Source organism: Psammomys obesus, unplaced genomic scaffold, assembly GCF_907164565.1.
Source record: "Psammomys obesus unplaced genomic scaffold, mPsaObe1.curated_primary_1811, whole genome shotgun sequence".
Classification (NCBI taxonomy): Eukaryota; Metazoa; Chordata; class Mammalia; order Rodentia; family Muridae; genus Psammomys; species Psammomys obesus.
The window spans coordinates 213219-235724 of NW_026596088.1; the positions used below are offsets into that span (position 1 = coordinate 213219).

The following is a 22506-nucleotide window of genomic DNA, read 5'->3' on the forward strand; positions in this document are numbered from 1 at the left end:
TTCAAGTAGAAGGCTGTTTGTTTGTTTGTTTGTTTGCTTGCTTGTTTGTTGAGACAAGGTTTCTCTGTGTATAGCCCTGGCTGTCTTGGAATCACTCTTTAGAGCAGGTTGGCCTCAAACTCACATATATCCGCCTGCCTCTGCCTTCCAAGTGCTGAGATTAAAGGCATGCGCCACCACCTCCCAGCTCCAATAAATTATTCTTACACATATGTAAAAATTAGATGTGTCCAATTTATTAATTCAGCACTGTTCATAATAGCGAGAAGTTGGAAATTATCTATAGGAGACTGGTCAGATACATTCCAATCACAGGGGAGTACTCTGAGCTACTTTATATCTTGTATAAAATTATTTGAGCATATTAATAAAAACACAAAATGCATAATCATAATACAAGTGTGTTACCACTTGTTTAAAACAGTTGTCTGTGTGTCTGTGTGTGTGTATAAAGATACATACGATCTTTCTGAAGTAGATTCTAAACACATAGCCTTGACTATTCGTAAGGAGAGACCCCAACAGCTGGGAATGGAGTCTTTTCACTGTACACTATTTGACTTGGTTTGGTTTGGTTTTGCTTTGCCTTGGTTTTCAGTGTCGAATGCTAAGCCCAGACTTTGCATACACTAGACAAGTACTCTGCTATAAGCTGCATTCCTCTGCCTTTTACCATTCTTAGGTGTCTTTTGATCTTTGTACTATGTACAGGTTAATCAATGCAAATATTTAAATTAATGTTAAAATAATAAATGACTAGCTGGTGGGAGGTGTCTCTTTCTTCATTGGACATCTTTGTGAGTCCCCCAGTTCTGTATCCCATGTCCAGTTTCTCTTGGATTCTCAGTACCTGAACCCTTGCAAGAATGCAGCTCACCCATGCAAGGAATATTACTTTCTTCAGAGAGGACAGCCATAGCATTTCACTATGCTTAGCCACAAGGATCCCATCACCTTGCCCAGAGAAGGGCCCATTAGCCTCTGCCCTCACGTACTAGGAAACCCAAGAGATTCCTTTCCTTTCAAGAAGATGCATTCAATACATTGCCCACATGCCCACATTAGCCACACACAATTCACACACACACACACACACACACACACACACGTGCACATGGAAATCCCAAACTATTTTTGTATAAGACATTATGGCAACAGTCTCCTAAAGGACACATCTGTCTATCGGCCTCAGGACCTGGGGGTTGGTCTGGCCCTCTAGACATGCTTGTTGTTGGAGAGGTCACTCCATGGAGAAAAGGCCATTACTCAGGTGGGGCATCTTGGGGAGCAGCTTCATTCATCATGTCCTTGTATTGCCGTTTGAAAAAGCCAAGCTGTCAGGGTAAAGACACAGAGTGAGGCTGCAGAATCCATGGCTGCGGGTCAAGACCAGACAGAATAGGAGAGAGACAGACAGACAGATAACATGACCAGGCAGGACAAAGATTGACAGGGCAGAAAATAGAAAGGACCCGGGGAAAGTCAGGCAGATAGACTGCATCAGTGCTGAGTCTAGGAAAGAAATACAAACTAAGAAAGCGCCCTTCTTCCATAGTGTCATTGCAAACCACGGGGCCATCCTTGTTGCTCTGCAGGTATCAATTTAGTTTCCTTTGTAAAGTGGGTGTCAGTAATATTTATCATATAGTTAGCAGCAATACTGAGTCAAACCCAGTCATGAAGGTGCTGAGAAGAGAGGAGAGGGGGTCAGAAAGAAGAGGAATCAAGGAGCACCTTATACAGGCCAGCAGTGATGAGGGCCAGGAGCACCAGCCCCCCAATGGAGCTGCCCACAATGAGTGGCACAGGGTTGTAAACTTCATACGGCTCCACTTTGGTCTCCATCTAGGGAAGAGAGAAGATAAACAGGGCACAGCAGAAGAGATCACCACAGACTTCCGGAGAGTTCCCCGGGCTCGAGGGCTAACCGCTCCCTCTAATCCACACCACCAGCCACTGGGCCCCCTTCTCTTCCCACCTGCTTGTCTTGCCAACCCAGAGATGAGATCCATCATCCCAGCTCCTCCCTCCAACAGCTCCATCCCCACCCAACCCACCTCACCCTACCCCACCCTATCCCACCCTACCCCACCCCACCCCACCCCACCCCTATCTGAGATAAGTACCTGAGACTTCACAAGCATCTCCTGCCCTGGAAGCAGGACAAATGCAGAGTTGTTAAACGTGACCTCAGCAGTGCTCACCAGCAGGAGGTGGTTATGAGAAGTCTGTGGGGAAGAGCAGAGTGGGAACCAAGCCTGTGCTCTGGACCATTATGGCTATACCCAGAGAGTCTCAGAACATAGCATACCTTGATGTACCAGTCAAAAGACAGTCTGCCCTTGAGGGTGACATTGAATGTTTTGTGAGCATTGAAGGATGGGAGGTCACACTGGATTCTCTTACAAACCGCAACAGAGCAGTTCTGGAAGAGGAAGACCAAAGAAACAGATGACTAAGACTTGAGCAGACCATGATGACCTTGTACGTGCCTTCAGGGTGGAGGCAGCCACGTTCTTACCACCACTGGGGTCTTTTCAAGCTCATCCTGGAACTTAGAGTGAGAGGGGGATCTCTGCTCAGTGTGACAGGCACTTGAAAGGTTCTGAGGAAAGAGACACCAAGAAGAGAGAGAAATGAGGGCTCTGGTCCCGCCCAGGGATCAGTCAAAGGGAGAATCAGAAGAGGCAAGAAATAGATCTTAAGAAAGACCTGAGCTTTGGGGACCCAGCTGGACTCACCTGGGAGAAGATGACCTGGGGATGATCCCATACAGTCACGTTGCTAAGCTCAACAGGGATCCAGAAGACCACACTGATGGGGAGGCTCCTCCGGCCCAGGTTGCTGAACTACAGCAGAAAGGAGGGAGGGAGGGGCTAGCCTTGTGGTCCAGCTAGGTCAGAACTGGCTCATTTCCTGCAACCCAGGACCACTGAATAAGACCTAAGCATCCTGCTCTCAGGGAGATGAGAGAGTGCAAACAGACACCAACCACACATTTGAGCCAGACTGGCTCATCCTAAGTTCTAGCTCTGCCATCTGCCAGTTGTGAGAATTTAGACATAGTTCATGAGTCTCGCTGACCTTCAGTTTCTCCATCTGTATGCAAGGGACAGCAAGAGTGTTCAGGGTCCTAAGAGAGGGCACATGCGTGCCCACCTGTGTGTGTATCTGTGGGTGAATGCGCGCATGTCTGTGAGTATGTACATACGTGTGCATCTATGTGTGTTTGTGAGAGAGTACACATATGGTTTGAGTGTGTATGTGTGCATGTATTGTGTGTGTTTGTGCATCTGTGTGTGTTTGTGTGTGAGAGAGAGTGCATATGTGTGCATGTATGTATGTGAGTGCATGCATGTATGTGTGTCAGTGTGTGTATACATACGTGAGGGGATGTAGAGCACACATGGAACAATGTCTGAGGTGGCATACAGGAATCACAGTGTTCAGGCTTCCTACACCTGCCTTTTGCCCTCTCTTTGCATCAGTTTCCCTTCCCAGCATCCTCTGAGGACCCAGGCCTCCCTGCCCCTCACCTGGTACTGATGCTCTATGAGCTGACTGCTCATCTCTGAAGCTGTGAAGCTGACATATTTTGTAGAATTCTTATCACTAAAAGAAGAAAAGAGGAGGCAACAGGTGACAGAAGATAGAATATGAAGGTGTCCTGAGAAGGGGCTTGGACTGAATATGCAGAGAACAGGAAGATGGCAAGGCAGCCCTTGAGAGCAATGTCTGTCAGACTCTGGGTGCGTGGGTTTGGGCACACACGCACACACACACACACACACACACACACACACACACACGCCCATCCTCCACACAGGCAAGTGTAAAAACACACAACAAAGGGCGGCAGCTCAGGATCACACACAAAGCTGGCTTGTCCAGCCTGACGGGGCAGCACCTGGTCACAACCATGTAGACAGCATATTTCACAGGCAGCTCCAGTTGAGACTCAGTCTTGTGGCTCCTGGACATGTTGTTCTCACTGAAAGAAAAGCAGGTCCTTAACCAGCTCTCAGAGCTGAGAATCAGCCTTCCATCTCCCCTTCCCTCACCCACTGCCTCCAATCTTTCTCCATGTCTGTTGTCCCCATGGTTCTGTCCATCTCATGGAGGCCAGAAAACAGTGTACGGGAGCTGGTTTGCTCCTTCCACCAGGAACTGAACTTGGGTCAGCAGGCTTGGCAGCCTTCCCCAATAAGCTATCTCAGCAGATTCTATGTCTTTATTCTCTGCTATGGTTGTGGGCGGTGGTGGGTTCAGGTACACCGCAGCCCATCTGGTCCAGGGATGGAACACAGCTCCAGACTTCACCCATCTCACAACCCTTAAGCTTAAGCTGGTCTGAAGCATGCTCAGATTCCTCCAAGCCCTAGGTTTGTCTGCTGCGTGCTTCTTTCCATCTTTATACCTTTGCTTGACCTAGTCCCAACCTAAACACGATTTCTTCAGGGATCTTCTCGGACATGGGCATCCCTGCCGCTGCTACCACTTGAGCATGTCTGTCATACTGTACTGTAATCACCAGTTTCTCTGCCTGTCTGTGCCACTGAAGGTCTGTGAGGGAGGGCTGTCTTGTTCATTACCATCCCCAACCAGCTCTTGACACAAGGCCTGGCACATAGGTGGGTGCTCAAGCAGTGTTTGTGGAATAAATTATTAGTCATCAAAACAGAGGAGAAGGAAAGAGAAGAAAGGTTCATCCTGGATGAGGGGCTGAGCCTCAGGGGGATGGATGACTGCAGTATGTGGCAACAGGTACCTGGTGACATTAGTCTTGAGGAGCAGTTTGTTCCCAAGGGAAGCATCAGAGTCCACGTAAAATGTGACATTAAAGGTGACCTGACATTGGAAAATGGAGACAGTGATTAAAAAGAGTGAAGAACCACTGAATGGCGTAAGTAAGGCATGATCTGCCTACGCAATAGAACACTGTTCAGAAATAAAAAGAGAAGAACTGACAGCTTAGTGATTCTTGAAAACGTGAGAGTTGTTGAAAGAAGCCAATCCCAGAAGACCACATACTGTATGTGCCTAGGATAGGAGATATCCAGGAGAGGTGACTCATGCAGAGAAGGTCCATTAGGAGCTCCCAGGGGCTCTTAGCAAGGTCCCAGATTGGTCAGAGTGTTGGATGCATAACTGAGAATGCTCAAAAGCCACTGAATCGTACACAATGGGTGAGTTTATGGAATGTTTTACACCTCATTAAAAGCTCGCTTGTAGAATGGACCCGCTTCTTTGTTAGGACAAGGAGGAGAAGTGAGAAGAAGAGGAAAAGACTCCTCTGACAAAAGGACAGCAGAGGCTGGAGCTCTGACCTTGGAATTAGCAGGAAATAAGGGCTTGTTTATGTCCCAGGTGGTACTCTTCAGAGGCCCATTTCCTTCAGTGGAAGAGCTGGGCTCAGATATGTTCACAAACCAAGACTTCTGGGAGAGCTGGTCCTGGAACCACAGCAGGCAAATAGGGCACTGTCAACTACCGGCCACGGATGTGAGAAAAGCAGAGGCGGGGGACTGAAAAGGACTTGGCTACCTTGCTCACTGACACCTTCCGGTAAGACAAGCCAGATGGGTAGTAGATGGTAGCCTGGGTACTGTAGGAGTCCTCACCGTCGTTTCTCACAGTCACCCTCACATTTAAGCCCTGGGGATCTCCCACCACCAAAGCATCGAGGCTATGGGAATAGCAAAATAAGACAGACCATGATGTATCAAGGGCGTCCCTGAAGCAATTCTGTTTTGATGGAGAGAGGCCCTTGAAGAGACAGGGCCATGAACAGGGCAGGCACTAGGCACCTTGTGCCACACAAATCTCTCTGAAGAATCCTGGGATCCATCAGACACCAAGACATTCACCTGATGCAGGTCTGAGGGAATCAGTAGCAGAAACTCACCCCATGGAACTCATGGTGACGCTGAGATCATCCTGGCATATGCTGTCATTGCCACAGTTCTTCTCAAAGGGAAACTAGAAAAAGAATATGATTGAAAGGAAATAATTAAACGGAGTAATAAAATAAAATGTTTAAAAGAATTGACATAAGATAGAAATGTTTTATCAAGCTCCCCTACTCCTGCAAGGCCCCAACTCCGAGACTCACCAGAGCTGTGAAGGACCTCTGGGCACCCTCATCCAGAATTGGCCGGAGGTCCCTAGAGGAGCGCAGTGGCTCCCCAACCAATGTATAATTGAGGCGCAGCATGATGGGACTCAATGAATCGTACACACAGCCCTAAGAGACAGTAGGGATTTGGGGAAATGCCTTCTTCAGCTTCCATGGCCAACCCCATCCTTAGCCAAGAGATCTGCCGTTTGCCTGCTCACCGGTAAATATAGCTTCAGGGTTTCACATTTCTGTGCCAATCCGAAGGTCTGGCTGCGCCTATATGTGTTGTTCTTTGTCGCATCAAAAAAGGCACGGACTTTTGTGCGGTCAGAGTCCAAAGCCAAGTCATAAGTAACACTGCTCTTGATATCCCCTGAAAGGAAATGGAACACTGGGAGGAGCCAGGCAGACAGAGATCTGTGGCCACCACTCTGCTCCAAGATGTGGGGTTATCCACAAATCATCTGACCTCTCTGCATCTTAGTTCATTACTTACAAAGTAAGAATAAGAATAATTACTCTTTATAATTATAAATACTATAATTATGGCTCATTTTCTTCATTAAGAAAAATGAAAAAAATGAGGTATTGACCACTAAGTAAGCCCTCAAGAGGCTGTGGCTATTCTGTTAGATATTAGAAAGCTAATTATGGTTTTCTTCAAAGTTTGTTGTTGTTGTTTATTTTCTCCTTTGTCTTTGTCACTTGCCAGTTTGGCCCTGGTGTGCTGATATGGGCTTCCCCAGATTAGGAGTAAGTGACTTGACAAGAATTTCTACATAGATTTCACAATACCTTCTCCCTACTGTTCTCTAGCCTCCAAAACATTTCTATTTCTAGCCACTCTGGGTCTTTTGACCTCTGGACCAGTAAGAATGAAGCTAGAAAAATATCTTTCCTCCTCTTCCTCTTTCTCTCTAGGTCAGCAATTCTTTTTCTCCCATCAAAGCAGGGACAGGGAAGGGAGTCAGACCACTGCAACAAAAACAGTGTTTAACTTGATCGATTCAGTCTCTCAGATCAGGTCTGTCTCATTTGAAAATGAACCTGTTTGAAGGCGTATGAGACTGGAAAAAACTGTATTAAGTGAGCTAATGCAGACTCACAATGATAAATGCCAAATGCTCTGTATGAACCCTATGAACCCTAGCTTCTAATTTCTAATGGGATCTCACTACTGATGAGAATGAATGTGTATAGAGGACAAAAAATTACAGAGGGAGCATGAGAGAATAAAGAAGGCATTAAGAGAGAGGAGTGAGGAGGGTAATGGAACCTACGTGACATAAAGAGCAGAGAGAAGGCTGGAGGATGTGAGGGCTTAAGTAGGGAGTGATTAGAAACAGAGAGATGGGGAGCAACCAAAAATAGTATTTATGAAAATGCTAACAAAACAGTTAATATTGTAAGCTAATCAATTTTTTTAAAACCTATGTTGGTCTTATGTTGAGGTTCTTTCTATTTGGTGTTGAGTTTTGTACATGGTCAGTAATATGAATCCATTTCCATTCTTCTACCTGTAGCAATCTGGTTGGCCAGCACCATTTGTTGAAGATGCTATCTTTTCTCCAATGTGCATTTTTTTTGCTTCTTTGTTTGAAAAAAAAAAAAAACTGTGTGAATGTGGGTTTCTACATGTGTCTTCATTTCTAGCCCACTAACCAATATGTCCGTTTTTATGCCATTTGTATTACTATGACTCTACAGTGTGGTTTGAAATTTGGGATAATGATGACTACAAGAAAACAGTGTTTCTTCAGTTACAATAAGGCAGTTGATAAATGAACTCACAGAGATGTGACAAGATGATCACACAAGCTGAGGCCAGATAAAATGCCAGTGAAAAGAAGCTAGCAGGAAGTCCCACCCTTACTTTCTTTGAGAGTGTGACACCTTAGTAGGTAACCCACGTCTAGGGGGTGACCCATTTCCCAAGGGCAACAGAAATTAAAGTCATGCTTTTGGGGAGTTTTGTTTGGTTGGTTTTTTGAGACAGGGTTTCTCTGTATAATCACCCTGGCTGTCCTGAACTCCGATTTGTAAACCCGGCTGGTCTGGAACTCACTGTGAAAGAACCTTCCAGATACAGCATGGTCATTGCAATCACGAATGTACATCAGCTATGCTTGCCTACACAAGACCCACACAGCATTCTGTCATGGATGGGAGAGGAGCTCATAGGATTCCTCTCCTCCTTGGGTTGCTAGTGACAGTTCCCAGGGAATGGTAGTCATTTTCCTCAGTGATGTAGCCATTGCTAGAGTTAGTGGGTTGCAAAACATTGTGTGTGTGTGTGTGTGTGTGTGTGTGTGTGTGTGTGTGTAGGTGTATAGGTGTGTGTGTGTGTGTGTGTGTGTAATATGAACCATGGCACAAGGACTAGTTGTAAAATAAGGAAAGTAAAGGGACAAGTGACAGTAGTGCAGGTGAATCTAACCAAAATACATTGTCTACATGTATGAAATTGTAAAAAGACCACACTGTGGAGAGAGGAAGAGAGAGGGAGAGGGGACGGGAAAGAAAGAAAAAGAGAGGGAGAGGAAGAAGGAGAGGGAGAGAGGAAGGGGACAGGGAGAGGGGGAGCCTAGTTTGCTTACATATACAGGGGTCCTGGTTCTCTGGACAAGGGACACAATGCAGAAGTGTCCTCAGTGAATTACCAGAGAAGTGACCCTTCTGGTAAGGTTTGCTGGGCTGCCTCACTCATTCTAGCCAGGCCTTAAAGGTCTGTCAGCGCCTGCCCGAACTTTCTTCTGCCAGGAGACTGGGCAGACCGACATGAGACACTGTCCTGTAAAGCCAGAGGTTTGCCCAGCACATCTCACCTTCTTGCAGACGATCCCTGGTGGTCTTGCGGACGCGGAGGCAGACTCTGACCTCCCCAGCATCCTTGTTTGTAGATATTTGTTCTTGACACGCAATCAAGCTCCTTGCTATACTCTTGGGACTGAACTCCATGGTTGCCTCAAGTCTCACCACGGGCTGGGCTCTAGAGGGACCCCAGAAAGCCATCAGGAAGAGGAAGGACGCTCCAAAGGGGAAGGGCTGGCGATACGAGAGCGCTTCTCACCTGAGCAGCAGGAGGTGCCCCTGGGCACCCACAGCCAGGTCTTTCAGGCCGTCCATTGTGAGATCTTTGCCCCCACTCAGAGACTGCCCGAAGTACTGGAGCCCAGGGGAGACGCGGGCACCTGCGATCCGCTGTGGGTAGGGAAGAAGCGAGAAAGTACGGAAGTGTCTGACTCAGTCACCCGAGGCAGAGACTGTCTTCTTTACAGCCCATCCTTCTGAAGGACTTCAGATGACTTAAGACTTATCACATGCACACAGCGGTTTTCCCGTGCAGTCCTGAAATTCCATACTCAGGCTCTAGCCAATATCGTGTATAGAGGAGTTTGGTTTGGGCCAGCTAATAAACACTCTGCATATATTTTTAAATACACAAATAATTACAATGTACACCCAGGTTAAGGACCACAATTCTAAATATAAGGGAAAATATTTTTATATAATTTGAAGTAATTGAGCAATAATACCACATTTTTATTTTTATTTTGGAAATCAGAAGGCAGCTGGAATAGAAAACAGCGACCCTACAATTCCGGCTGTGTAGCTTTCTATATTTAAATAGAGAAAACAGTATTTGTCACCTAAAAACAAAACAAAAAAACTCACTAACGAACTGTTTAAGTCATGATCTCCAACAATACCCAAAGTTTTCCTGGATAATCTGAGTTTCCTAAAGAATGCTGAAAGTTGCTTGTTTGTTTTTTGGGGGGTTTTCGTTTGTTTGTTTTTTTGTTTGTTTGATTGTTTTTTAGAGGGAAAGAGAGAGTTTCTCTGTGTAGCCTTGGCTGTTATGGACTTGATTTATAGACCACAGAGATCTGCTTGCCTCAGCTTCCCAGAGTGCTGGGATTACAGACGTGAGCCCAGTTTAGGAAGCTGAAAGTTTTATAGGAAAGAAATAAAAATGTACTGTTTGGCCCATCTGGGTCTCATTTATATAGTCAGAAAAATGCAAATGCTGAGTACTTTTTACTACATTTTCCTTCCTTGAGGTGAGGGGTTCCCACACCACAGTGCTCGCGTGGAGGTCAGAGGACAACATTCAGGAACTGGTTCTCTCCTTCCATCACGTGGGGTCCCGAAGAGTAAATCAGACCGTGACACCTGTTTATCTAGTCACATGCGTGTGTGTGTGTGTGTGTGTGTGTGTGTGCCACAGTGCATGTGTAGAGATGAAAGGGTGATTGGAAGAAGTTGCTTCTCTCTGGCCACCTTGTGGGTTCTGGAGACTGAACTCAGTCTGTCAGCACTTTTTCCTGCCCCGCCATCTTACCAGCATGTGTTTGATGTCAAAGTCTAGCTCTGTTTATTCATACCAAAAAAATCCATTATTCCAGAGAGACCTGTATGTCAGCGAAACACACATCTTTAATAAGAAGAAAAGGGCGGCCAGGCATGGTGGCATATGCCTTTAATTCCAGCACTCTGGAGGTAGAGGAAGCAGACCTGAGTTCAAAACCAGCCTGGTTTACAGAGTGAGTTCCAGGATAGCCAGGGCTACCCAGAGAAACCTTGCCTCCAAAACATTAAGAAATAAAATTTAAAAAGAGGAAGAAGAAACGTCGATGTGTCAGCTGCCAGTGGCCCAGCAGGGCAAGTACTGTAACAGTGAGTCATGTTCCCGGTACCTCCTGTATTTGCTGAAAAGACATTTGCTTTGAAATGACCTATAACGTGGCTGGTATTCCTGGCTTACTGGCTGTTCCACTAATCATCTTTAGTTTCAGTCATATGAGAAAAAATATAAACCGCAATAAAAGCAAACAAGCACGATCCATTTCATATTTCCTTTTAAGCACAAGCTGTGGGCGAGCACGCGCGTGCACACATAAAGTACACTTCCTTCAGTTTTCACCAGGCATGCGCATCCCCAAGAGGCTCCCTAGGCTAAAGCACACACCGGCAGCGTTTAGTGGACTCCGTAGGGTTTGGCGTGGAGAGAGGGCTCAGTGGTTAAAAAAGCACTGGCTCCTCCTCCAGAGGAGCCACTGCTCAGTCAGCTGTAACTCCAATTCCAGGGGATCCCATGCCCTCTTCTGGCCTCCTCCGGAGTTAAGCACATTGGTGCACAGACACACATGCAGGCAAAACACTCAGAGTCATAAGATATTTTTAAAAATTTAAATGAGCATATGAAGCTGGGAGGGAAAGTGGAACAGGAGTTGGAAGGGAGGAATGAGCATAGATTTTTATCAAACACATTATATGCATGCATGAAATTCTGAAAAATAAAATTGATTTTTAAATACTCTCTCCTTGACCTTGTTTTCCTCTGAAGTGTGAGGTATGGTGGCAATGGAGAGAGAAGACCAGGGCTTCCACTGTTTGTTTTACATAAAAATTTACTTAACAGACATGTAGAACCTCTGTAATAAAAACGAAATTAAAACCAAAACCTTCAAACCCATTTACACAGAGAAAAACAAGTGCCCCAATGAAAGAGAGCAATATGTACCAATATGTGTCAACTGGGGAGTGCCCCATGGAAGCCACGTGTGTAGAGTCTGTGGCTTGGACTCCAGCCCAAGGAATGAGCAAAACTGAGAAAAAAGTAGAAGATACAAATTGTCTGGGGAGGGGATGCTCTATAATGTTTGGGGGCCTTTGGGGTTGGGGTTAAGGTTTGGAGGGACTGTAGAAAGGTCTGGATATAAAGCTCAGGCTGACCTTGAACTTGCTGTATAGCCCAAGAGGGACTTACATATGACCTCTTCCTGCCTCCGCCTCCTGCGTCCTGGCACTACTGGTGTGCTCTACCACATTAACCACACGAGTTATATTCATCGAGACTCACCGAATAAATATTTATGCATTTTCTCTTTATGTCTTTAGTTAATAACCGACACGTCCAAGTATTACACACAAAGGGAGCTGATGGTGCAACTTAACTTAAAATGCATCAGAAAGAAAGAAAGGTCTGGGTATGGAAACACACAGCTGTAACTGTAGCATGGGGAGGCTCCAGCAGAAGGACCACGAGTTGAGGCCAGCCTAGACACAAAGCGAGACCTCGTCTCAAAATAAATAAGGAAATGGAAAGGCAAGAGAGAAAGGCTGTGTAAAAAAACCCACTTGGCACTGTGAGACTCTGAGTCTGGGTCTCTAGCACCATGTAAAAAGTAGGTATGTATGCTTTAGCATGAACCCTTGGGGCTTGCTGGCCAGCCAGGGTAGCCAAAATGGTGAGACCCAGGTCATTTGAGGGGATAAATGGAAATGAAGATGACCATGCTAAGTAAAATAGCGCAAGCCCAGAAGAACAAGGTCTGAGGGCTGGAGAGATGGCTCAGAGGTTAAGAGCACTGGCTGTTCTTCCTAAAGGTCCTGAGTTCAATTCCCAGAAACCACACAGTGGCTCACAACCATCTACAACGAGACCTGGTTCTCTCTTCTGGCATGCAGGCAGAATACTGTATAAATAATATTTAAAAAAAAAAAAAGACAAACTTTGCATGTTTTCTCTCATATACAGTGCTAATGATGAACTAAGAGGACTGTCACATGATCCAGAATTCCCACTTCTCAATTGTATTCAAAAGAATCAGAATAAGAATCTTGAAGGAGGGGCTGGAGAGATGGCTCAGTGGTTAAGAGCACTGTCTGCTCTTCCAAAGGTCATGAGTTCAATTCCCAGCAACCACATGGTGGCTCACAACCATCTATAATGTGAACTGATTCCCTCTTCTGGCAGGTATAAATGCAGATAGAACACTCAAATACATAAAATAAATAAATCTTAAAAAAAATTAAAAAAAAAATCTTGAAGGAATATTAGCAAACCCACATTATTTTGCCACACTGTCCTGGCTGGGTTTGTATGTCTACTTGACACAAGGAAGGAGCCTCAGTAGAGGAAATGGCTCCATGAGATCCAGCTGTAAGGCATTTTCTCAATTAGTGATTAATGGGAGAGAGCCCAGCCCATGGTGGGCAGGTTCATCCCTAGGCTAGTGGTCCTGGGTTATATAAGAAAACAGGCTGAGCAAGCCATGGGAAGCAAGACCATGGGAAGCACGGGTAGCATATCTCCATGGCCTCTGCATCAGTGCCTGCCTTCAGGTTCCAGGCCTGCTTGAGTTCCTGTTCTGACTTTCTCCAATGATCTGGATATGTAAGCTGAATAAACCCTTTCCTCCCCAACCTGCTTTTTAGTCATGGTGTTTTGTCATAGTAACAGAAACCCTGACTAACACACACACAATTCACAAGAGAAATGGAATAACCTTCATGTGCAATGACTAATAACAAGTCACCCCAGCAGGGCATTTTCTATAGTGGAAAATACAATATTCACCCCTTATTTAAAAAAAAAAAAAAGATACCAATAGGAATGAAACTAGAAGATGTTATTCTACATAAAAGAAGCCAGACAGACACAAAAGGCCAAATCATTCCATGCATGGAGGTGTCTAAAATAATCAAACCATACAAGCAAAGCAGAGTATAGCACTCTCTGGGGGCACAAGGAGGAGGCAAAATGGAGGATTGCCAACCAATGCCCAGAAGCAGCTAAAGCAGGTCATGTGTGAGAGAGTTCTTTTCAAGTCTGGTCAAGGAGAACACAAGTATTTAAGCATTTTTACCATAATACATTTTTTAATAAAGGAAAACATGAGACTGGAAAAAGACTAGAGACCAGGAGACCACACGGCCTCAGCTCACTCTAGTGGGAGAAAACACAGCAGGGGTGAGGTGGGCCAACGCTGCAAGGAGCCCCAGTCAGGGGCTCCATGTGGCAGTGACAGAGTCACTGAAGGGGACCAGTTCTGGGGCCAGGATTCAGGATGACTCGTCATCAGTGCGAGCTACTTCATTTCAAGACCCAGTAGAAAAGAAAGACGCTGGGTTCCCCTGTTCCAAACTGTCAGTAGCCAAGCATGGCAGCTCTCAACTGCAGTCCCCACAACCATTTGAGGGCTAGAAATAATGGCTCAGCACTTAGAAGCACTCACTGCTCTTGCAGAGGACCTGGGTTTGATTCCTGGCACCCACATCAGGCAGCTCGCAACTGCCTGTAATACCAGGTCCAGGGGATCCACTGCCCCCTGAGCTCTTCGGGCACTTGCAGGCATGTGGTTCACATAAACTCATGCAGGCAGACATGCATCCACATAAATAAAAACAACAAATCTTTAAAATAAAATTCAATTTTAAGACTATCCCAAATATCAAGAAGGGGGCCAGGCATAGTGGCGCATGCCTCTAATCCTAGCACTTTGGGGGCTAAAGCATGAGGATCTTTATGAGTTTGAGGACAGCCTGCTCTGCACAGTACATTTCAACTCAGCCAGAGCTACACAGTGAGACCCTTTTCTCAAAAATGGGGGAAGAGGGCCGAATGAGGTGGAGAAATGATTGAAAAGAGAATCCCACCATCAGTCTCTGACCTCCACATCAACCCCATGGCACACACATGCACATATGCATGCAATTCACACAGACTGTTTGGGGAGGTTGGTGAGACAGGGTTTTTCTTTTTGTGTAACCCTGGCTGGCCTGCACTCACTCTGTAAACCAAGCTGGCCTTGAACTCACAGAGGTCTGCCTGCCTCTACCTCCCTTAGCGCTGGGATTAAAGGCGTGTGCCACCACCACCTGGCTCTCACACTGTCTTTTAATGTAGCAACAACAACTAAGAAATTCTGAGGTCTTGTAAAAAGCCCGAGGATCGGTGGGGTCCTATAAAGTGCCCAATGTTATGAATTTCCTGTGACACGTAGGATTTTCAGTACTAAAATTGGCACAGATCTGGGGAGAACAGAATTCTTGTTCACTCAGCCAGAACTGAGATTGCGGAGGAAGGAGCAGCTCTCTGTGTAGCACTTAGCACACATGTCTTCCTCCGGTCTGACTGCAGGTCAGGAGCCAGGGCTCAGCAGGTAGCATGCTCACACCTGCAAGCTTGTCACCCACAGCCCCAGGCCTGACTGCAAAGCTGAGTAAGGCTGCCCTCCGTGACAGAGAATTCCTCTAGACGGGGGATTCCCTGTCATCAGTGAGGGGCGTGTTACTGTTTGGAAGGTTCTGGAAGGAGTGAAGAAAAACTGATCCGGCAGTTAAATCAGAGGCTCTGAAATCACAGTTCAGTGCTGCGCAAGGTCGGCGGCGGGGTCTTACCTGGCTGTGAGAGGCACTGAGGCTGACTGCCGATGCTCCGTGAAATATGTAGACAGCACCCTGATTCTCCTGCTCTCCCGGGGCCCCGATGGCCACGTCTGTCAGCTTGTCCCCATTCACGTCCCCCAGCACTGTCAGAGCTGCCCCAAAGCGACCCCAGGGATGGCCCTGTTCACCATGGAGAGTAGCCTCACACTGCCACTGTGCTCTCTGCCAAACAAAAGCAATGGCAGACCCAAATCCCTGGCAACCCTCCACCTCCCACCCTGCCCCACACGGCCCATCACTCACCCCCCTCGGCAAGGGACACACTGACACCTGGCCTCCTCGGTTCTGCTCATAATAATGAGGGGCCCCAACGAGGATCAAGTTGGTATTGTCATCACCGTCCGTGTCCACAGCACAGAGGGAGGCCCCAAAGTAAGAGCCAATCTGAAAGAGACAGGGCAGAGATCACATATCTCTTTCCACCTAAGAAGAGTCTGAAGGTTTCTGCTCTATTAAGAAGTCCACGCACAGACATGGTGGTGCATACCAGCCCTTAGAAGACAGAGGCAGGAGGATCAGGAGTTCAAGGACTGCATAGGGATATACCATATGACCTGTCTGAAAGGAAGAGGGAGGAGAATGAGATCATGACTACTGGGGAAAAAACTTTAGGAAAAGATAAGGTTTTCTAAATGACTTGTGATGGTTTGAATAAGAAAGCCCTCCACAGGCTCATATATTTGAATACTTAGTCACCAGGGAATGGGGCTCTTTGATAGGATTAGGAGGTGTGGCCTTGTTGGAGAAAGGCTTTGAGGAAGGTGGGTTTTGAGGTGTTCTCCCCCCTCCCCAAGATAGAGTTTCTCTGTGTGAACAGCCCTGGCTATCCTGGAACTTGCTTTGTAGACCAGGCTGGCCTCAAACTCACAGAGATCCGCCTGCCTCTGCTTCTTGGGATTAAAGGTGTGTGCCACCATGTCCAGCAGGTTTTGAGGCTTTCAAAAGCCCACACCTAGCCCAGTGTTTTGCTCTTTCTCAGAATGTAGCTCTCAGCTACTGCTCCAGTGACATGCATGCCACTATGTTCCCTGTCGTGATGCTAAGGAACTAAACCTCTGAAACTATAGGCAACAACCAGTTAAATGCTTTCTTTTTAAGAGTTGCCTTGGTTTGGGCATCTCTTCACAGCAACAGAATGATTCATGATACATTTTGATAAAGAGCTAAGGAAAGAGAGAGAGAGAAAAATGGGGAAGAGAGAGAAAGAAAGAGTGTGCGTGTTAAAGATGAAATCTAGTACTTCATACAGGCTAGACAACTGGTCTACCATTGAACTATATCCCTAGCTCAAGCAACTGAATTTGCTGCTAGCAAGAGAAGTATATTATAAAGTCAGTAGATGTAGCTTTTTCATGTGGGTTCTGGGCATCAAATTCATTTCTTAATTATCTCCCCAGGCCATCCACAGATATGGAATTATTTCAGTATTTTAATACCTAATGTTGCTATGGTGGTTACATCTTGGCTGAATGCCAGCTCCAGAATCAGGTAGTCATAGAAAGCTCTATACAGGTCAAATATTAACTAGTCATTGCTGGAAATGCTGAGGCTAGGGCGGGAATATATAGGCCAGTGGTAAATCACTCACCTGACATGCATGAGGCCCTGGGTCCAAACCCCAGTGCCACAACAAAAGAAAGAAAAGCCAAAGACATAACCTTCCCCCCAGGCAAAGTTGACTTGGGACTCTAACATAAGCCCTCCAAAGACTGCCACACATGGTTTTGGTCTGTCCTAGAAGCTCTGAGTCCCTGGGTGCCTCTGCCTGTTTATGCTTCACACACTCCACACTTACCTGGCTGCCCTTGATGTCAGTGTGTGCCTCCCAGGCACCGAAATTCTGCCTGAACATCACCACCAGGCCAGTATGCTGATAGCGAGGTGCTCCTAAGACCAGGCTTTGAATCCGGCTCCTCAAGATGACTGCAGAAGCATAACCTAGAAAGAATCTTTTCATAGGCAAAATGTTTTCCACTGCAGACCTGGCCCTCCTTTCCACAGTGAAAGTCCATTCTTAAGTAGGGCAATAGAGCAGCCTCATGACTGATGTGTGGAGGTAGCTATTATGACCATAACTGAAATTAAATGTAGATTTTTAAAGAAGAATCTTTACAGCTATCCCAAGGGCCAACAAAAGATCTAACAGCAACCATGTCAGCAGAGTGATATCACATACTGACCCCTTCCTAGAGAATAACTCCAGCCCTCCTCACTCACCCAAGTAAGCATCATTCATGTCTGAATCCACTCTGGTTGTGTTGATGAAGGTGGCTTTATCTTTTGATGTGTACAGGAAGGCTCCACCTGCCCAGTCAAAGCTCCCCACAGAGCCCAGCAAGGGACCGCTCTGCAGAAAGGCACATAGCAAGATTGAGAAAGGAAGAAAGAGAGGACCAGTGATGCCCACCAAAAACCCTCCAGATGAAAACCCTAAACCTTTGCACCCCTTCTTTCTTTTCATGCCCCATCTTCACCCCCAGTTTGACACAGAACCACTCACAGAGGTGATGGCAGCGCTGAAGCCTTCTTGAGACATCTCATGCTCAAAGGAGCTAGAACTTCCTGTCTGCGTGCCTGTAAGCAATAAAACTTTCTCCATTAAAGCTAGCAGAAAAGCATGGATCAAATACCCAAAACTTCAAATGCTCTCGATACCAAAGTGAGGCTCCAGTGTTCAACTGGGCACATGAGCATCATAAGGGGATGGTGGCCCTTCAGCTACCTTTTCTCAAGGAAGAATGGGTCCTCCACGTACCTGACCTTCCAACCTTTGCACAGAAGCTGTAGATTGGTTACATATGAAATGCCCTAATGTGGCCAAGTGTTGTAGCACATACATGTAACCCCAGCACTTGAGAGGCTGAGGCAAGAGGATTACCTCGAGTTCAAGGCCATCCTGGGCTACCAGGTGAGACTGTCTCAAAAACAAATCCCCAAAGAAAGAAAGAGATTCTCTAATTTATAAATGTATGTGATAAATATTTGTTGGACATTTCTATGTACCACACACACTTCTAGGCCGAGATGTGGTGGCCAGTCAGCAATGTTCATAGCACATACAAATTTTTGGAAAAACATTGTATAATATTTGGACCCACTGTGATATGGTTTAATCACCCTCTAGCCTAGATTTTATAATTAGAGACAAGAAAAATCTATCTATATTTCTTTCAAAGGGATGGAGCGCGTGAGACCAAAATGGCTGGAGAAGAGCGGGCGCTGGGGGACGGATGCTGAGCGGGAACCGCTGACCTGCCCTGAGCTGGCTCACCCTCGATTGCAAAGATCTTTTCCTGAAGCTGGTTCTGAATGGTCTTCAGAGCTTCAAAGTTGTTCACTTGGAACACGTGATCCCTAGCTGGCTTAGATGCAATGGTGTTGAGCTCTTCTCGGGAATGATCTTTGGTGAAGGCACTTCCCACCTGTTACCAAGGAGCGAGAGCTGAGTTACGTATTTCTCTGACAGTAGCCGCACCAGGAAGCAAAGAAAATTCCTCGATCAAAGAATCTGAAACTTGTTCTATTGAATGAAAAGCTGAATAGAAGGCTGCTTAGAGCAGGGCTGCTGGGGACAGTTAGGCAGGTCATTTGTAGCGAGGGAGCAATTTGGTATTTAGATGATCACCCATTTGTTAGGCCGCTCCTCCTGGTAGGGGGCTGCTGTCTCCCCAGCAAAAAAATAGAATCTTTTCTATGATTTTGCCTTTAATTCTCTCTCTTTCTCTTTCTCTTTCTCTCTCTATCTCTCTTTCTCTCTCTCCTGTGTGTGTGTGTGTATGTGTGTGGGTGTGTGTGTGTGTATAACAGAGAGAGAAAGAGAGAGCACAAGGGAAAGGATGGATGGATGGATGGATGGATGTCTGTGTGTGTGTATATATTTGTATATCTGTGTGTGCCTGTGTGTCTGTATGTCTGTGTCGTGTGTGTGTGTGTGTGTGTGTGTGTGTGTGTGTGTGTGTGTGTGTCAAGAGGTGTCAGACCACTTGGAGCTGGAGTTACAAGCTGTTCTGAGCCTCCTGACCAGGGAGCTAGGAAGTAAACTCTGGTCCTCTGGAAAACCAGTAAGTGCTCACACTGAGCCTTCTCTCCAGCCCCAGGAGAATCTTTTTCATATGTGAAGGTCCCTCTTACATGCCATGCTATAAATTCATGGCACCCTTTTCTATGTCATCCAAGGTGGGGCGCAAACATAATTATACTAGTGACCCTAAAATTTTCTCTTCTTCTCTAACCAAGCCTCTTTTTCAAGTTTTGCCACACCAGTCTGTTCTTGACGGACTTCCCTGCCCCACTCACTGTTGTCTCCATGTCAGCCCACAATTGTTACCAAATGCAATGCAAATGGAAGCTTGTAAAAGGCACCTGCTTTCTGCTCTGCCTTCACCATAAGGGCATCCCCAGGTGAGGCCATGGGAGAGTGAGGCCCAGGGAGCAGTAGGGCCAAGCTACCCAACTTGTTCCCAGCAAGGCCATCTGCCCAGCAGACAAACAGGACTCGGGGGGGGGGGGCAGAGAACAAAGGCCAGGTGCACAGACCTGCCCACCAGCCTGCAGCTAACAGCAGATGCATAGGTGAGCCTTGCTGAGACCAGGAAAACAGTCTGGCCGAACTACAAGCTGACTTACACAAAGCCACTGAGTTGGGGATCCTTTGTACATAAACCGCATCACTGTGACGTAGCTACATGGTAGCAATGTGTATGGCCTACCAATGGCTCTTGCCTTCTTGCACTTTTACTGATATTTGCACATTGAAGACAGAACATTTCAGTAGAAAAACTCTAATCTCCACGGAAGTACCAGGCCCAATATCCGTATTTCCTACCCCAATAACATAGCGAATGATCCCCGCTCTGTCTGCCTCAGGGATGACATCCTCGTAATTCAAGGGATCACCGTATTTTTCTCCATCTGTGATGACAACGAGGATCCTCACAGCATTCTCCCGGGCCCCGCTGGCTTTCTGAAACAGTTCTCTCCTGTCCAGAGAAGGGAATGACAGAGACATGAGTGGGCAGAGACGCTGTTGGCATTTGGCATGAGACAGCAGCAGAGGAACCGTCACAGGAACTGGGTTCTGTCTGTCTGGGTGGGGCTGCGCACCCCCCACCCCGAGTTTGACTTTTTGTTTTTATGTTTTGAATACAGAGTCTTGCCGGGCCTCCAATTAGTGATCCCCCTGCCTCTATCTCCTGAATTACAGTTACTACTATACACCAGTTCCTCATTGCTGTTAAATACAGAAGGAAAAAAAAATGTAAAGAACTAAAGAAGTAAACGTCTTTGATCCATCATCAAATCTCACCCAGAATACTACACAAGCTTCCAAGCTCATTTCCCTGCATTTGTGTGTGCGTGACAAAGAGTGAGAAAGGGTATCATACCTCACCTTGTTTTGAGACAGGGTCTCTCATTGGCCTGGAGCTAGCCAGGGAGCTCCAGGGATCTTCCTGTCTAAGCCTCCCTGGCATTGGGGTTACAAGTGAATTGCCACAGTGTCTGGCTTTTCTACCTGGGTTCTAGGGGTGGAACTCAGGTCTTTATGCTTGCATTGCAATAACTTTATTAACTATGTTATCCTGAACCTCGGCTTCGTACACTTCTGCCCAAGCCCATACTCACCTCTGTATATATCCCAAAAACAGAGCAATGTTAAAAACAACAAACACGAATGCCTCCCGCCCACTTAAAGCTTTCAGGGGATCCACAATGAATATAAAGTAGCATTTAGGGACTATTTTTATTTTGTCTTTTGGTGGTTAGATTCAGCCCACATTTCCAGCTGTGTTCTTGCTGCCCCTTTTAGCTGTTAATTTTAACTGCAACCTGTGTTTACATGCACATTCTTCAAATTGTTTGGCCCCTCTGAAAAATATTTCACTCCATTTCTGTCTGAACAACCCCTCTGATCCTCAATAAGTCCAGCTAAAAGTACCAGCACTTCCCCCAAACACAACGATGAAAGAACTCACACTACTTTACGGATCCCCGTGGCAGTTTTTGTCCTTCCATTCAGCTGCCTTATGGGACTCACATGAAATCCTGGGTCAGGGTATTTCTTGAACTCACTGAAGGTGAAGTGAGTCCGAAAATCATCAGAGTACTGCATCAAAGAGAACTAGGAAGAAAACACCCGGCATTACTCTACAGGACGTGCCCATCACCCCAACAAGGGCCTTACACATCTTTTTAACAGTACGAGAGCTCAGCAAGAATGACTGCGGGTTCATTCCCCAGGACAGCCCCTGTCAATTAACCAGTGCACCAACTTGACGGGAGCCAAAAAATGCTGAGACAGCAACAAGAATAGCAGAAAAGAGTGTGGCGAGGTGATGTCACCACTTTACCAAATCCCACATTTGCATTGCTCAGAACAGGGCAGCCTGGTTGTCATGCATTTGTTTGCCTTATGTAGGGCTCCCCATCAGCCCTCACCAAGGCTTTAGACTCTGAAAACTGGCCCATCACAGTTGAGACAAACTCCTTCATCTTCTGAAAGTCATTGTTGCTGATGCTACCAGAGCCATCAATCAAGAAGGCAATGTCACTCTCTTGCTGAGGACATCCTAGACAAGAGGAAAAAAGAACACAAATTGGTTAAGTAATTAGAAATGTTCTTTTAATGTCAGCTCTCAGCTGGACAATGAAGGGTGGGGAAGGGAGAGAGAGAGAGAGAGAGAGAGAGAGAGAGAGAGAGAGGAATCCTGAATTTGCATCAAGTTAAATAAAATATGGACAGACCTCTTGCACATCAGCAAGATGGGGGACCAGAAGCCTTTGGCAGAACTAAAATCAACTGAATGAAAGTAACTACAGAGGGCGCCAGAGTATGTCAGGGGAGTAGCAGTGACCCTAGAGAGCGCAAAAACCCAGGCTGGCCCCGGAGGGGGCCCAAAGGCAAGATCAGTGTCAAGCCAAAAGAACAGGAGGACGCTATGTCAGAGAATACCAACATCTCTCACCGCCTTAGATATCTACAGTTCTCCACACTGGGGATCTCTGCAGCTCTCACAAGCACTATGCCCAGCTGAGGGAGCTGCCTGGAATCCACTTGGCTATGCTCCCTCAGAAGAGCCAACACTGCATCTGCTCCCACAACAGCATCATATCTTGGAACCACAGACACTGCTAATGCATGACCTACTCCAGGGATG

General features: G+C 46.4%; 1 protein-coding gene across 1 annotated transcript in view; it reads right to left on the reverse strand.

Moving 5' to 3' along the window:
* Positions 1–214: 214 nt before the first annotated feature.
* The window catches only part of Itgam (integrin subunit alpha M), a 35409-nt gene continuing 13117 nt past the window's right edge, over positions 215–22506 (reverse strand). Inside the window, exons 6-30 of the mRNA XM_055627641.1 lie at positions 21788–21918; positions 21325–21470; positions 20178–20331; positions 18624–18774; positions 17853–17926; positions 17570–17699; positions 17148–17290; positions 15596–15736; positions 15305–15514; positions 9189–9319; positions 8944–9107; positions 6337–6491; positions 6113–6244; positions 5906–5979; positions 5545–5686; positions 5328–5453; positions 4769–4848; positions 3908–3991; positions 3537–3612; positions 2742–2849; positions 2522–2605; positions 2312–2425; positions 2127–2228; positions 1735–1845; positions 215–1334 (exon numbers count right to left, since the gene is read on the reverse strand). Of these exons, the coding sequence (XP_055483616.1) occupies positions 1263–1334; positions 1735–1845; positions 2127–2228; positions 2312–2425; positions 2522–2605; positions 2742–2849; positions 3537–3612; positions 3908–3991; positions 4769–4848; positions 5328–5453; positions 5545–5686; positions 5906–5979; positions 6113–6244; positions 6337–6491; positions 8944–9107; positions 9189–9319; positions 15305–15514; positions 15596–15736; positions 17148–17290; positions 17570–17699; positions 17853–17926; positions 18624–18774; positions 20178–20331; positions 21325–21470; positions 21788–21918 (3035 nt within the window). The 3' untranslated portion in view covers positions 215–1262. The remainder of the gene's footprint in view (positions 1335–1734; positions 1846–2126; positions 2229–2311; positions 2426–2521; positions 2606–2741; positions 2850–3536; positions 3613–3907; positions 3992–4768; positions 4849–5327; positions 5454–5544; positions 5687–5905; positions 5980–6112; positions 6245–6336; positions 6492–8943; positions 9108–9188; positions 9320–15304; positions 15515–15595; positions 15737–17147; positions 17291–17569; positions 17700–17852; positions 17927–18623; positions 18775–20177; positions 20332–21324; positions 21471–21787; positions 21919–22506) is intronic.